The 12,107-nt window shown below is 34.7% G+C and overlaps 1 protein-coding gene across 1 annotated transcript; it reads right to left on the minus strand.

Annotated features, from left to right (window-relative positions):
- Window positions 1-1,926: 1,926 nt before the first annotated feature.
- Window positions 1,927-10,344, minus strand: LOC129249208 (ciliogenesis-associated TTC17-interacting protein). The gene is made up of 4 exons (XM_054888890.1): window positions 10,247-10,344; window positions 9,662-10,188; window positions 6,280-6,493; window positions 1,927-2,519 (listed from the first exon to the last, which is right to left on the minus strand). The coding sequence occupies exons 1-4, from the start codon at window positions 10,248-10,250 to the stop codon at window positions 2,062-2,064; spliced, it is 1,203 nt and encodes a 400-aa protein (XP_054744865.1). The 5' UTR covers window positions 10,251-10,344; the 3' UTR covers window positions 1,927-2,061.
- Window positions 10,345-12,107: the final 1,763 nt, after the last annotated feature.

Raw genomic sequence — 12,107 nt, forward strand, 5'->3', positions numbered from 1 at the left:
ACAATTGACAATTAACAAAACAATTAAAACAGCAAAAACAATTACAAGGTAAATTATTTCAAAGTAATATTCCCAAAGCCCACTCTAAATACAGTAGAAACTCGATGCATGCATTCCTCGATACCTGCGACATGTTTTTTTTTTCATTGCGCGCTCAGTACTTGCAACATTCGATAATTTGTACCTCGATACTTGCAACATTTTTTGCTTTGTCTTCCTCGTTTGCTCTTTTTACATTGTATTTTTGAGAATAAAGCTCAGGGAAGTACCGTCGATGTCTTTCTGGTAATGACATTTTTTGAATCGAATCAGCTGAATGAACCTAAGCGAAATACCGTCCAATTCATTTGCTGACGAAATGGCAGTTTTGCGTTAAGTATTGCATGCTGTGGTTCTGAATCCGGTCCAAATAAAAGGAAAACTCTTAAGATTTCTGAGTTTCCAAAAATGGAAGAGACGTTGTTCAACTAGTTTGCGGATTAAAGAGCCAAAAACTTGATATGTTAAAAGAGAAAGCCAAGTTATTACATGCCAAAATTCCGGAAAAGCATGGAGACTTCCAATGGTTGGGTTGTAAACTTTAAAAAGAGGCATGGAACACGAGGGCTAAAAATTTTCTGGGAAACATTATCAAATAAGAGTGGATCCATTAATCCACTTTGAACAAACTTAACAAAACAATTTTAGATTTACGTTTGACAAAGGAGCAGATATGCACACAATGCCGATGAGTCTTGCTCTAACCCGATAAAACTCTTGTGCGCTCAACAGAAACCTCAGTTCAGGAGCATAAGGTCAGTAAGGACCGAATAACGCTTGTACAATTACTGCTGGAAATCATAAAGTAAAAATACTTCATTAAAAACTGTTACAAATATGCCTGTTGCCTACAAAGTAAATAAACGTGCTTGGATGACCTTAGCTTAATTTGATGAATGGTTTCACAGAGCATTTGTATGCTTATTTTTTGTCAAAACAAAGAATCCATTTTTAATCCAAAATTGATTAAATAAATAAGCAATATAGTTCCTTGCTGCGCAAAATCTTCCGGAAAAAGCACTTCTTCTTATTTGCATCCCAAAGAAGGCGAGTTAAAGAGCTACGACAACCAACGATTACAGCAAACTGATGATGCATTCAATATTCATTGCAACTATGCTTCGGGGAGTAAAACCATTGCAGCAATCTCTCAATCTGAAATCGAGTAGTGGATTGTTGAACCTCATTCGGAACCCACAGCTTCCAATGAAGAATACTGTAGTGAAGACGACGAAACAGTCGGTGAAAGATCCAACGACGTGATGTTAAATACGAATAAAATTACGTCGGAGGAGGCAATATCGGCATTCAATATATGCTCGGATTGGGCAGAGCAAAACAATGATTGCTTAGACGATGCTACGACGCTGGACAGGCTCAGAAACAGTGTGGTACTGAACAAATGACTGTGTACAAAACCAACCAAAATCGAAAATTTCTGTAGTTTCAAATGAAACTTATCGCTTTAAAGTGTATTTATTTATTGTAATATAGTAAAATCATATAAACTTCGATTGCTATCAGAAAAAGAAATTTTAATTTATATGGAAAAAATACCGTAGTACTTGCGACAATCTCGATCCTTGCACAGAGCCCGGTTGTCATAACGTGCGAGAATCGAGTTTCTACTGCAGATCAGAATTGAGTTATCCAAACCCGAAAGTTTTTTCCTCCTAAAAAATCTTTAAAATTATTTTTAATTTAATTTTAATTAAAATTAGGTAAATAAATATTATATATATGTATGTATTATGTTCACTCCCATTGCGATTTTATTACTAGTACATATGTTTTAAGCAATAATTTATTCTCAATAATTGTTTAATTTTTGCCCATATTCTCTCCCAAAGGGAATTATATTAAATAATGACGACATTTCGACAATTTATGTATATAATATTATATTTCACGATTAAAAGTTTTGAAAATACGTATTTATGTAAACAAAAGCCTGAACACTTCAATTTATAATGAACTCAAAATTGTTTTCTAAAAAATATCTTTAACTCCGAAACACTTACGTCAATATGTACTTTTCATATTGTGGAAGAACTTAATTGTGAAAGGAAATACTGAATCTGGTTTATACTTGAGCAGGCTGAGTATATAGTCGTATATGAAATCCACTGCTTCGGGATGATTTTGTAAATATTGTGTGGCACTTTCTAATGTTAGTTTTCTTTTCTTTTGGTAATGGCTAAAAAGCAAGTTGTCTCTCTTCCACATTAATTCCAGTTTAGGTAGTATTCGCTCTTTCGGCTTTTGTGGGCAACGTGTTGTATGCAGTAGGTAGTTATAGTCAGGCCAAAAATGTAATACTATTTTGCCATTTGAAGTAAAATATGTTTCGGATTTCTCTTCAGCCACATCGTTGAAATATTTGCAGTTCTTTACAACAATTACGTTAGCAAAGTTCCGATAGAATATGCGAACTTTTTTACGTTCCTTCTCTACTGTGATGATACCACGCAACACTTTTCCTAAAATGAAATGCCATTTTTCAGATTTTGACAATAAAAACTTAAGGATTATTAATTGATAAAAATGATATTAATTGATAAAATTAAGATGCATATATGTGTGTCGCACCTTTTAAACATTAAAATAAAACGTCAATATGGAATTTTGAATCAGAAAATATGGAATTTTCTACCAATAAAAATATGCTAATAATGTACTGTAATTCGTTTGTTTATTTTTTTCATTATTGTGTATGTATATACATATATCGATATGGACAAACATCAAAACATAGTTGCCACGATTCGATTAAAATGCAATAACAAAGAGAAAAAATCGCATAAATGAACACTATTGCCACAATTTAATATTAAAATGTAAGCAAACCCAAGGCAAACAGGCTGTGTTGGGTTTGGGTAATGATATTATAAAGGGTTTTCCAATAAGAGGTGTTATTTTGATATTCAAAGAAAACGCTAATTTTTTAATATAAAGGATCGGATGTTTATTTCATTATAAAGAGGAAGGTATGCCATTAATAGTGGTAAATAACATCAGGCAAATGACCACCACGGCCACGCTTACAGAACAATATCCTTTTCATGAAATTTTCCATAACCGAATTGCAAAGTGGCTGCCCTATGTCCTCGATAGCCTCACGAATTCAATCTTTGAGGTATTGCATCGACCCTGGGCTGTTGGCGTAGACCTTCTCTTTCACGTGGCCCCAAAGAAAAAAATCACAAGGAGTTAAATCACAAGATCTCGGTGGCCAATTATGATCACCTCTTCGAGAGATAACACGGTCCGGAAACTTTTCCCGTAAAAGATCAATGGTTTCGTTGCTTGTGTCGCACGTAGCGCCGTCTTGTTGAAAATAAACGTTGTCCAGGTCAATACCATCCAATTCCAGCCATAAAAAATCGTTAATCATCTCTCGATAGCGTTAGATAAAACCTGTTATTGATTAACCCTTTATATAATATAGGGTTTTTTAATAGGTGCGCTTCAACTTTTTTCCGATAGGGAGGGCGAACGACGCAATATTTTTTATTTTTCGCTTGTCATTTGTAAACTTCATTAGTATACATTTCATCATGGAACGCTACATACTTGAGCAACGATTGCAAATCGTGCAAATTTTTTATGAAAATAATCGTTCTGCTGCTGCTACTATAGGGTGATCAATCATGTTAATCAATAGTTAAAAAATAAAACAAAAATGTAAATTATAATATGTTCAAAACCTTTATTTATCATTTGAAAGGACATTCTTTGACATTTACTTTTTGAATATGACTTCATTCAAATGTTGGCCGCAACTACGCTTAAGGTGGTCCATTCTGAAGGTCCAATTTTCAATCACTCGTTCGAGCATTTCGACTGGTATGTCGTGAATAACACGCGTAATGTTGGCTTCCAAAGCTTCAATCGTAGCTGGTTTATCAGCATAGACCTTGGACTTCACGAATCCCCAAAGAAAAAAGTCCAAAGGTGTGATATCACAAGATCTTGGTGGCCACCTCACAGGTCCTAAACGTGAAATCAGCTGCTCTCCGAAATGACTTCTCAATAAAGTCATTGTTTCACGAGCTGTATGGCAAGTGGCTTTGTCACAGAACGCTGATTTTCATAATACAGTTGAACAATTTGTAGACGTTGTTGCGGTGTGAGTCTTTCCATGATGAAATGCCAAACGCTGTTCAACAAATCCACGATGACAGTTTGCCACAACTCGCGCGCGATCTGTAAAAAAAACGCAAATGAAAAAAACTCCTCTTAATTGATCACCCTATATAAGAGCATTACGGCCATTTTACGGTCCATTTAACAAGCCGTCCCGTTTTGGGGTTATGTGAAGTCATTGGTCTACAGTAACAAGCCGGCGACGATTTGTGAGCTTAGAGCCAATATTGAACGCGAAATTGCTGGAATTTCGGCCGATTTATGCAAAAGAGTGGTCGAAAATTGGATTCAACGATTGGACTTCGTAAAACGTGCACGCGGTGGTCATGCAAAAGAAATCGAATTTCATACTTAAATGTATGTATATGTTCAAACTCGATAATATAAAAAAAAAATAGTTAAAAAAGTCAAACCGTTTGTGTTTTATTCAAAAAACTTCAAAAGTTGAAGCGCTCTTACTGAAAAACCCATTATATATGTATAGTATATTGGCCTTTTGTGGTGCGTATTTTGATGTTTTACCATACAGTTTTATGCCGCCTCCAAACGGTAGATGGATTTATATCAAAAAGGTTTATCATGGCAAAAATAAACCCGGTGGCTGCCCATTGCCGGTCAAATGAGACCGCCATTAGGAAAACTAGAAAACGGTTTCGTCTTCGACCATGTTCGGTCACAAAAATTCGGATGGGTTTCGGTTCGGTACTTTTAGTTTTTGTAACAGTTTTTGAATACTGCTATCAAACCTTTATTGGTTTTTTTTTTACATTTCATTACACTAAAATTTCTTGGGCTTTAAAATTACATGCTCAGACATTTTCCAAAGAACCTCTACAGAAAGTTGAAAATTTGAATACTAATTATTTGAAAGTTGTTAATTTTTTGTGAATTTTTTAAAAAGTTCGGAACTTTGATTTATAACATTTTTGTTATACCTATGTATATCATCAGTATCAGACTTTTTGATTTCATCCCATTGTGTTATTGCATGACTTATTTGTATGACATACTTTTATTTCTTTTTTTCGTTATTTACATTTCAAGCTTAGTGTTAACGCTGCTTTTTTTAGTAAACTCTTAGATATTAATGGCCAGTAGGAATCAATCTTCGGTTGTTTCGTTTTGTTAATAATTCTAGTATTAAGAAACAAAGATGATTTCTTAGCTACTTCTTATTGTAAATACGAAGTAGTTATAAGTTCTAGTCGAAATATGACTAAATATGATATGTTTTGATTCTAATTTATTATTTACTTATCGCAATGTTAGAGATGCAAATAATTCCAATCAAATTTAATTGCTGTTGATCGATCTTTTCATTCTTCTACTGTCCAGCTTGAAAATAGTTACTCTCTTCTTAACCAGCTTTACGTATGTCTCAATGAGCATCATGCCAATATATTTACTTGTGTTTTTAGATTCCGCCTGCTAGCACTGATTCTTTGTATCATACACTGAACAACATTTTGACTTTTACCAAAATAATGAAGTATGCAATTTTTATTTTCTAGGTGACTTTAACTTGAATAATAATATTGAAAATTTCGATGGAATCAACTTCAAGGTTGGTCTGTTTAGTACCAGCTTTATTAAAATAAACTCATATTTCAATCTGCTTAATAAGTTTGTTGATTTTATTTTAGTTGTTAAAAATTTTGGTTCTCATCTGACTGAAAGTGCTTTCCCCGTCTGTAAATCTGGCATGCTCTTTCTTTAAATTCTATAGAATTTGGTTCAGTGTCAAATTTCAACAACAACAAATTGCTTTAATTTTCGGGATGCTAATTTTGACACCCTGAATTCAAAAATTGTTGAAATTCATTATTTAGGTTTTCGGTCAAAAAGTGGTGCTGAATGCTTCGATGCTTTCTTGCTGGAAACCATCGAAATTTTAAGAGCTGAGCTAATAAGTTAACCTGGTACAGGAAAGGTTTAAAAATATTGAAGAATCGGAGAAAAAAATATTTCAATTTTATCGGGAGTTTTTTTTTAAGCTGCATGAGAACTATCGATAACGATAACTATGGTTTCACAGATGAAAATAGCAAACTGTGTACATACATATATTCTTAAAAAATACATATGTTCACTCACCGAATAGGTTCAAAGTATAATATTCGAAGTTCCCAACAAAGTTATTGATAATTAAGTTCCTCATCACTAGTTGTACACCACCATCCATGATAAAAACTGGCATTCGATCTTTGATATTAATTACAGCTTTAAATTTTTGTGAGTCAGCATTTATTTTGGTTTCTCGAATCACCATCAATGTATCTCCTTTATTACGGGCTTCCATATTTTTCTCCTACGTTAATCGAAAACGGTTGCATTCAATTCTTTTTAATTTAGGAACCTAAATACATACTTTTGTACGCAATGACGGACCAATGTACTATAGATCTAATGATCACTTGATCTGTGCAAAATTAATAACAGCAACACAGTTAGTAACTTTCATTGCTAAGTTGAAATCCGTTTATCAAATCATAGAAATTTTACTACTTTTAACTTTACTTCTGGTTTTCAATATTCTTCAGCCATTTTAAATATGTACAACTAAGAGTTTTTTGGTCTGATTATTTCTTCAAAATAACTTTACAATTACCTCGATAAAATCTTACAGATTGTTTTCTAGAGAAGAGGAAAATTCATAATTGTATACTGGATTTTGGCCAAAAGAGAGGCATTATTTTTTTCGATATCTGTTCGAATTGTGTTTAACCATTATTACTAATACAGCTTCAAACACCCCCCTTTACCTTTCAATAATTATTTTAGCTGTATGCAGTACAAGAGATTCAAACTCTTGCCTTTCGGACATTACTTTTATACCCACATACCTCATACACTAATACATACATCACCAAATAAACAAATTTTCACAACTTTTCACTTCCACGTGAAAATATTCTTTCATACGTAGAATATTCCTTCATAACCTAAGCGAAGACGATATGGAGCACAAGAAATGTCGCCTGTGTTGTCGCCCTCTTGCTTTGCGATACTCACGATGACTCCGGACAAGAGGCATGCATTGGCCAAGACAAACAGCCAGCGGCCACCGTTGGGCGTCAAACGTTACTGTACAGGGTCTCGTTGAGCACACTGAGGCAAACGACGAACCGAACAGCCAGCCGCCGTTCAATTCGCGGACCCCTGCGAGATCTCCAAAGCCTACTACCGCCAGGCATCAACGAATCAGGTGGTGCAATCAATAGTCATTATCGCACTCAAATCCAAATATATATCTTAGGCTCGTGAATCATGACTTAAGTTGAATACAAAATATTTGAGTTCCTCAATCCTAAATCGAATATTTACTTTTAACTTGAGATAAAAGCAACCAACTTTGCATATTGCCTTTTTTTGGGATAGTTGAAAATGTATTGTACTAGAGCGCCATAGAAACCTATCTACTCAAGAAAATCTCAGCAATGAGAACAAAACAATACCAGCGAGAACAAGGCATCCTCGATACTTTTTCTCTAATACCTAACATTTTTTACCCGATGCTTTTTAATTACGATACCAAATAAGTAGCGGTACTCTTCTGTCGATATTTCTAAAGCACCAACAAAACTTTTTGTTTCAAATAAAACGGTGCCACTCGTATAGTGGAGTTCACGAGCCAGAGGAGCAACTGCTCAAGCAAAGAGGTAAAAAAACAAATTTATTCTGAACATCAATGAAATACATGATATTATCTGAAGTATGATATGTGCCATTGGAAGCTACAACTTCACTCCATCTTTCAGGCAGCACACGGATTCCTCTGACAAAAAAATTAAGTTTTTTTGACTTGATCCACTCATTGAACAAGTTTGCGATGCTCTCGTAAGAAGTGAACCGCTCTCCAATAAGGATTGACTGCATTAATAGGAACAGATGGTAATCAGAGATGCAATGTCTGGAGAATACGGTGGATGGCGCAAGATTTCCCAATTCAGTCCCTCTAAATATTTCTGAACCGATTTAGCAACGTGTGGCCTGGCGTTGTCATGCAGGTGGTGCTTCTTTCGGTGCAGGCGGTGCTTCTTTCGTTTCTCTTCAACCCTAACTTTCCGTACAACAGTCGAATTTCCACCCGAAAAACATACCTTTTTTTCAAAGTCCGCCATTTTGTTATTTTTGAAAAAAAATTCCCGTTGCAGCACCTGTTAGAATGACAAACCTACAGAATAATAATCAGTTTAATTTTTTCGTTTTAGATGTCCTGAAGAGCCAAAATCCTGCTGACAAGCCACCTATCTTTTTTTTAAGATGCTTACTTTGGTGCCACACAACTACAAAAACATATGTATGTCAAAAACAAGTTGTTCTTGTATACTATTTGATGTCAATAATAACATACTATTGTATAAAATCAAAACGATCGCATTTTATTTTCTTAAAAAAAAAATCCTAAAAAATATCTATAAAAAATGAGTATTTGACCAGACTACTACCTTAAGAGTTATTAATGAAAATTGACTTCCCGCACATGCTCTTTTTTCGGGACGAGCGTAGACATTTTTGACCTCATATATACATCTTCAAATCACCAGTTATTACTAGAGCAAACACAAAAATAGTATCAGCAGTGACACCTCTTTTACGAGGACGGAGACGTATTCCCATATCCGTTAATATAGTGGAACGGAGCAATACACCAATAACATGAAAACAATTTGTGGACTTCTACAATACTTTCGACGACCGATTCCTTGCAACGGGTGGTTATAATTCCCAAAGTAAATGCCAAAGGAAAGCAACTATCAAAGAAACCGTCGAATCAAGTAAATTTTATACTTATAAGATATCTCCGAAAAAGCCTACATAAGGGCCCACTGATCCTGAATCGCCAGATTTAATCGACCTTCCCACTCTGAGAAAAGTATAATACAATCAAATTATAGTATAAACAATTGCTGATCTTCCATCATTTTTTACCTAAACACAATAACCCCAACTAAAAGCTATTTAAGCGCTCACATAGATCTTAACCTAAATCTTGATACAGCGACTTACATTGAAAACGCGTTTGAATCAGCAAGCAGCTCTATTCTACAATCTACCTAAATGAAATAAAAAGTCTGATGTATCAAGCCAGCAAATTGATCTGCTTGTGAACGACGGGAATGGCGAATGGGAATAACGTTTATTTTTTTATATTTAATTTAGTCCGAGAGAATTTTATATAAGTGGCATTAAAAGTTCGAAGCCCTCCCAATTGCCTGGGCACAACTTTTGAACAAGCATTTATTATAAGTACGAACAATTTGGTGCGACTTTTTGATCCGCCAGTGTGTATATACAAGGTGGCGGAAAATTAATCACTCTATCGGAAGAACTAGCAAAGGAGCGTGCAATTTTAGTAAAAAATTAGTAAAAAAGTTGTTCAAAAACACAATTGGATAATTAATTTTGTGCCACCTTGTACTTAGTATGTATGAATGTACTTGTTTAAACGTAAATATTTATTTGAATTACTTACTATTCTCGCTTTGTCTATGTAATCGAACTCACTACGCTTCTCTACTATTAGTAAAAATTTGTCATTATATTTGCCCCGCAAACAGTGGCCACACATATTCTTGCTTTTCCCTTTTTCCATTTGACTACGGCTAAATACTACATAACCATCATAGCTTTCTTCTATGTTAAGGTTCATGTAACCAACTTCTTTCAGTTCACTTTCCAGAAAAATTTTGTTTTCTTCATTCAGTTTGCAGGGTCCAGTTTTAACTTGTGATATATAAAGCTTTTCTTCAAAGAGCAGTGCCTGTTTCTCATTTCGCATTTCCTTAGCGGTCACGTCCCATTGGCATTCTTGAAACTGCTTCTCTGTGGGTTCGATGATAGAGAGTAACGCGGAAAAGATGCTGTCTAAGCTTATCTCGTCTTCCGGCCTCATAACGAATTTTTTCTGACAAGGCTTGTATTCCCATGCATCCTCTGGCCGAGATTGAGTGATGTCCTCAAATTTGGGCGATTCAAGTAAACCGCAATCTTGAATGAATGCTTATAACAAAATTTTATGGGTCAATTTTTTATTAACTCATTCAAAGATATTACTAACCCATTATTAAATATAAATATTTGTTTTTTCTTAAATATTGAAATATTGTAAATTATTCCAAATTTCAACTGCCAAATACGAAAATATGAAAAACAATTGAAAACTAGAAAAATGCAGAGCAGAGAAAAGTCATGGGGAAATAAAAAATTGAATCATGATCTAAAGGCATCTTGACATGTTCAAATTCTGCTTCAAATCTCTTTGGTTGATGATCTTCATATAGGTTATTGGATATTTGTTCTCGTGAGGTATTCGGTTTACCATCTCTTGCAAGTGGTTTTATACAAGGTTACAAAGTCACTCGTGAAAACTAGACAGCTCTAATATTCAAAAACACTTGCAATGAAGCGTGTAAAGTTCAATATAAAGATGTCGATCTATCAAAAAACTATCTTTTTATTTAGTAAAAAAGTTATTCAAAAACAAAATTAAACGTCAGCTGTATGTCAAATTTAGTCTTCAATTGAGTGGTTTTTCGAAATGAGTGCTGTTTACGCCTCTCGCTTTAAGGCAATTTTTCTATGTTTGCATGAAAAGGGACCCAAATTAACGCAAACTGCTGCTGCGAAATATATGGGAAAGTCGAAGCAGTTCGTTAGCAAGTGGATAAATCGCTATAAAAAGGTCGGTAACATTGAAGATTTTCCTGATCGCGGAAGTGCAAACAAAGTCTCAAAAAAAGACGAAAAAAAGATTCTCGCATTGTTCTCGAAAGATCCAACTTTGACGTTACGTATAGCTACTGTGAAATTGAAAGCAATTGAATCAAATTGACATACCTTACGGAACGATTCGCAGGCACTTGCTTGCCAATAAACTGAAATATCACAGTACTTTGGAAAAACCAATGTTGAGTGCAAAACACGTTGAAAAACGAGTGGAATGGGCGAAGGAAAACTTGGACGATTGGAGCAACGTAATTTTTTCTAATGAATCCTCCTTCTGGGCACTTCCGAGTATCAAACACGCCTGGACAACCTCCACCAGTAGGATGCTTTAACGGACTGTTAAACATCCCGTCAAGGTCCATGTTTGGAGGTGCTTCTCAAACAAAGGTTACGGTATTTTGTTCTTATTTACCGAGAATTTACAATATATTAACAGGCTTTGTTACCATCTTCTAAGCAATGGTATATCAAGAAAAATGAAAGCTGGATCCTTCAAGAGGACAACGATCCGAAATATCGGAGTGGAGCGTGTAGCGAGTTGTCACTTTAGATTGGCCATCTCAGTCACCGGATGCAAATCCCATAGAAAATGTGTGGGCTCTGATGAAAATGCAGCTTCGCAGACGCAGGCCATGTAATTTAGATCGACTTTCTCGACAAATTCGCAAAATTTTGAGGTCTTTTCCGGTAGAATATGCAGAAGAACTAGTAGAAAGTATGCCCCGACGGTGCCAGGCCCCAATTGACAATGCAGGAGATTGGACTTGCTACTGAGGCATTTGCATTGAGTATTGACGACCAAATTATCAATAAATTTGCGAATTTTCGAAAAATCAATTGTTGTTATTATTTAACAGTGAACGAACTTTTACAGCTTCAAAATATCGAAAATCAAAAATTACAAACATCAATAAGTCTATTTATTACTATGAAAGTTTCTTTGCTACATTATCAGGGAATATTACCTTTAATAAACTTTAATAACTAAGATAACGTTTATTATATTATATTTATTATTATTATATTACTCTAAATTAGTAATATGCTCAGTGCTCATCCTTGCACCTTGTACCTATTCATCGTTCGGCTCCTCATTCATTGCCAACGAGCTGTTCAAAAATCAAGCCTCTCAATGTTACGAAGAAAAGAATACAGTAAATTTTGAGTAAAGACTCAAATTTAAAATATCAAAA

This window comes from Anastrepha obliqua, chromosome 5, assembly GCF_027943255.1.
Source record: "Anastrepha obliqua isolate idAnaObli1 chromosome 5, idAnaObli1_1.0, whole genome shotgun sequence".
In the NCBI taxonomy this organism is placed as follows: domain Eukaryota; kingdom Metazoa; phylum Arthropoda; class Insecta; order Diptera; family Tephritidae; genus Anastrepha; species Anastrepha obliqua.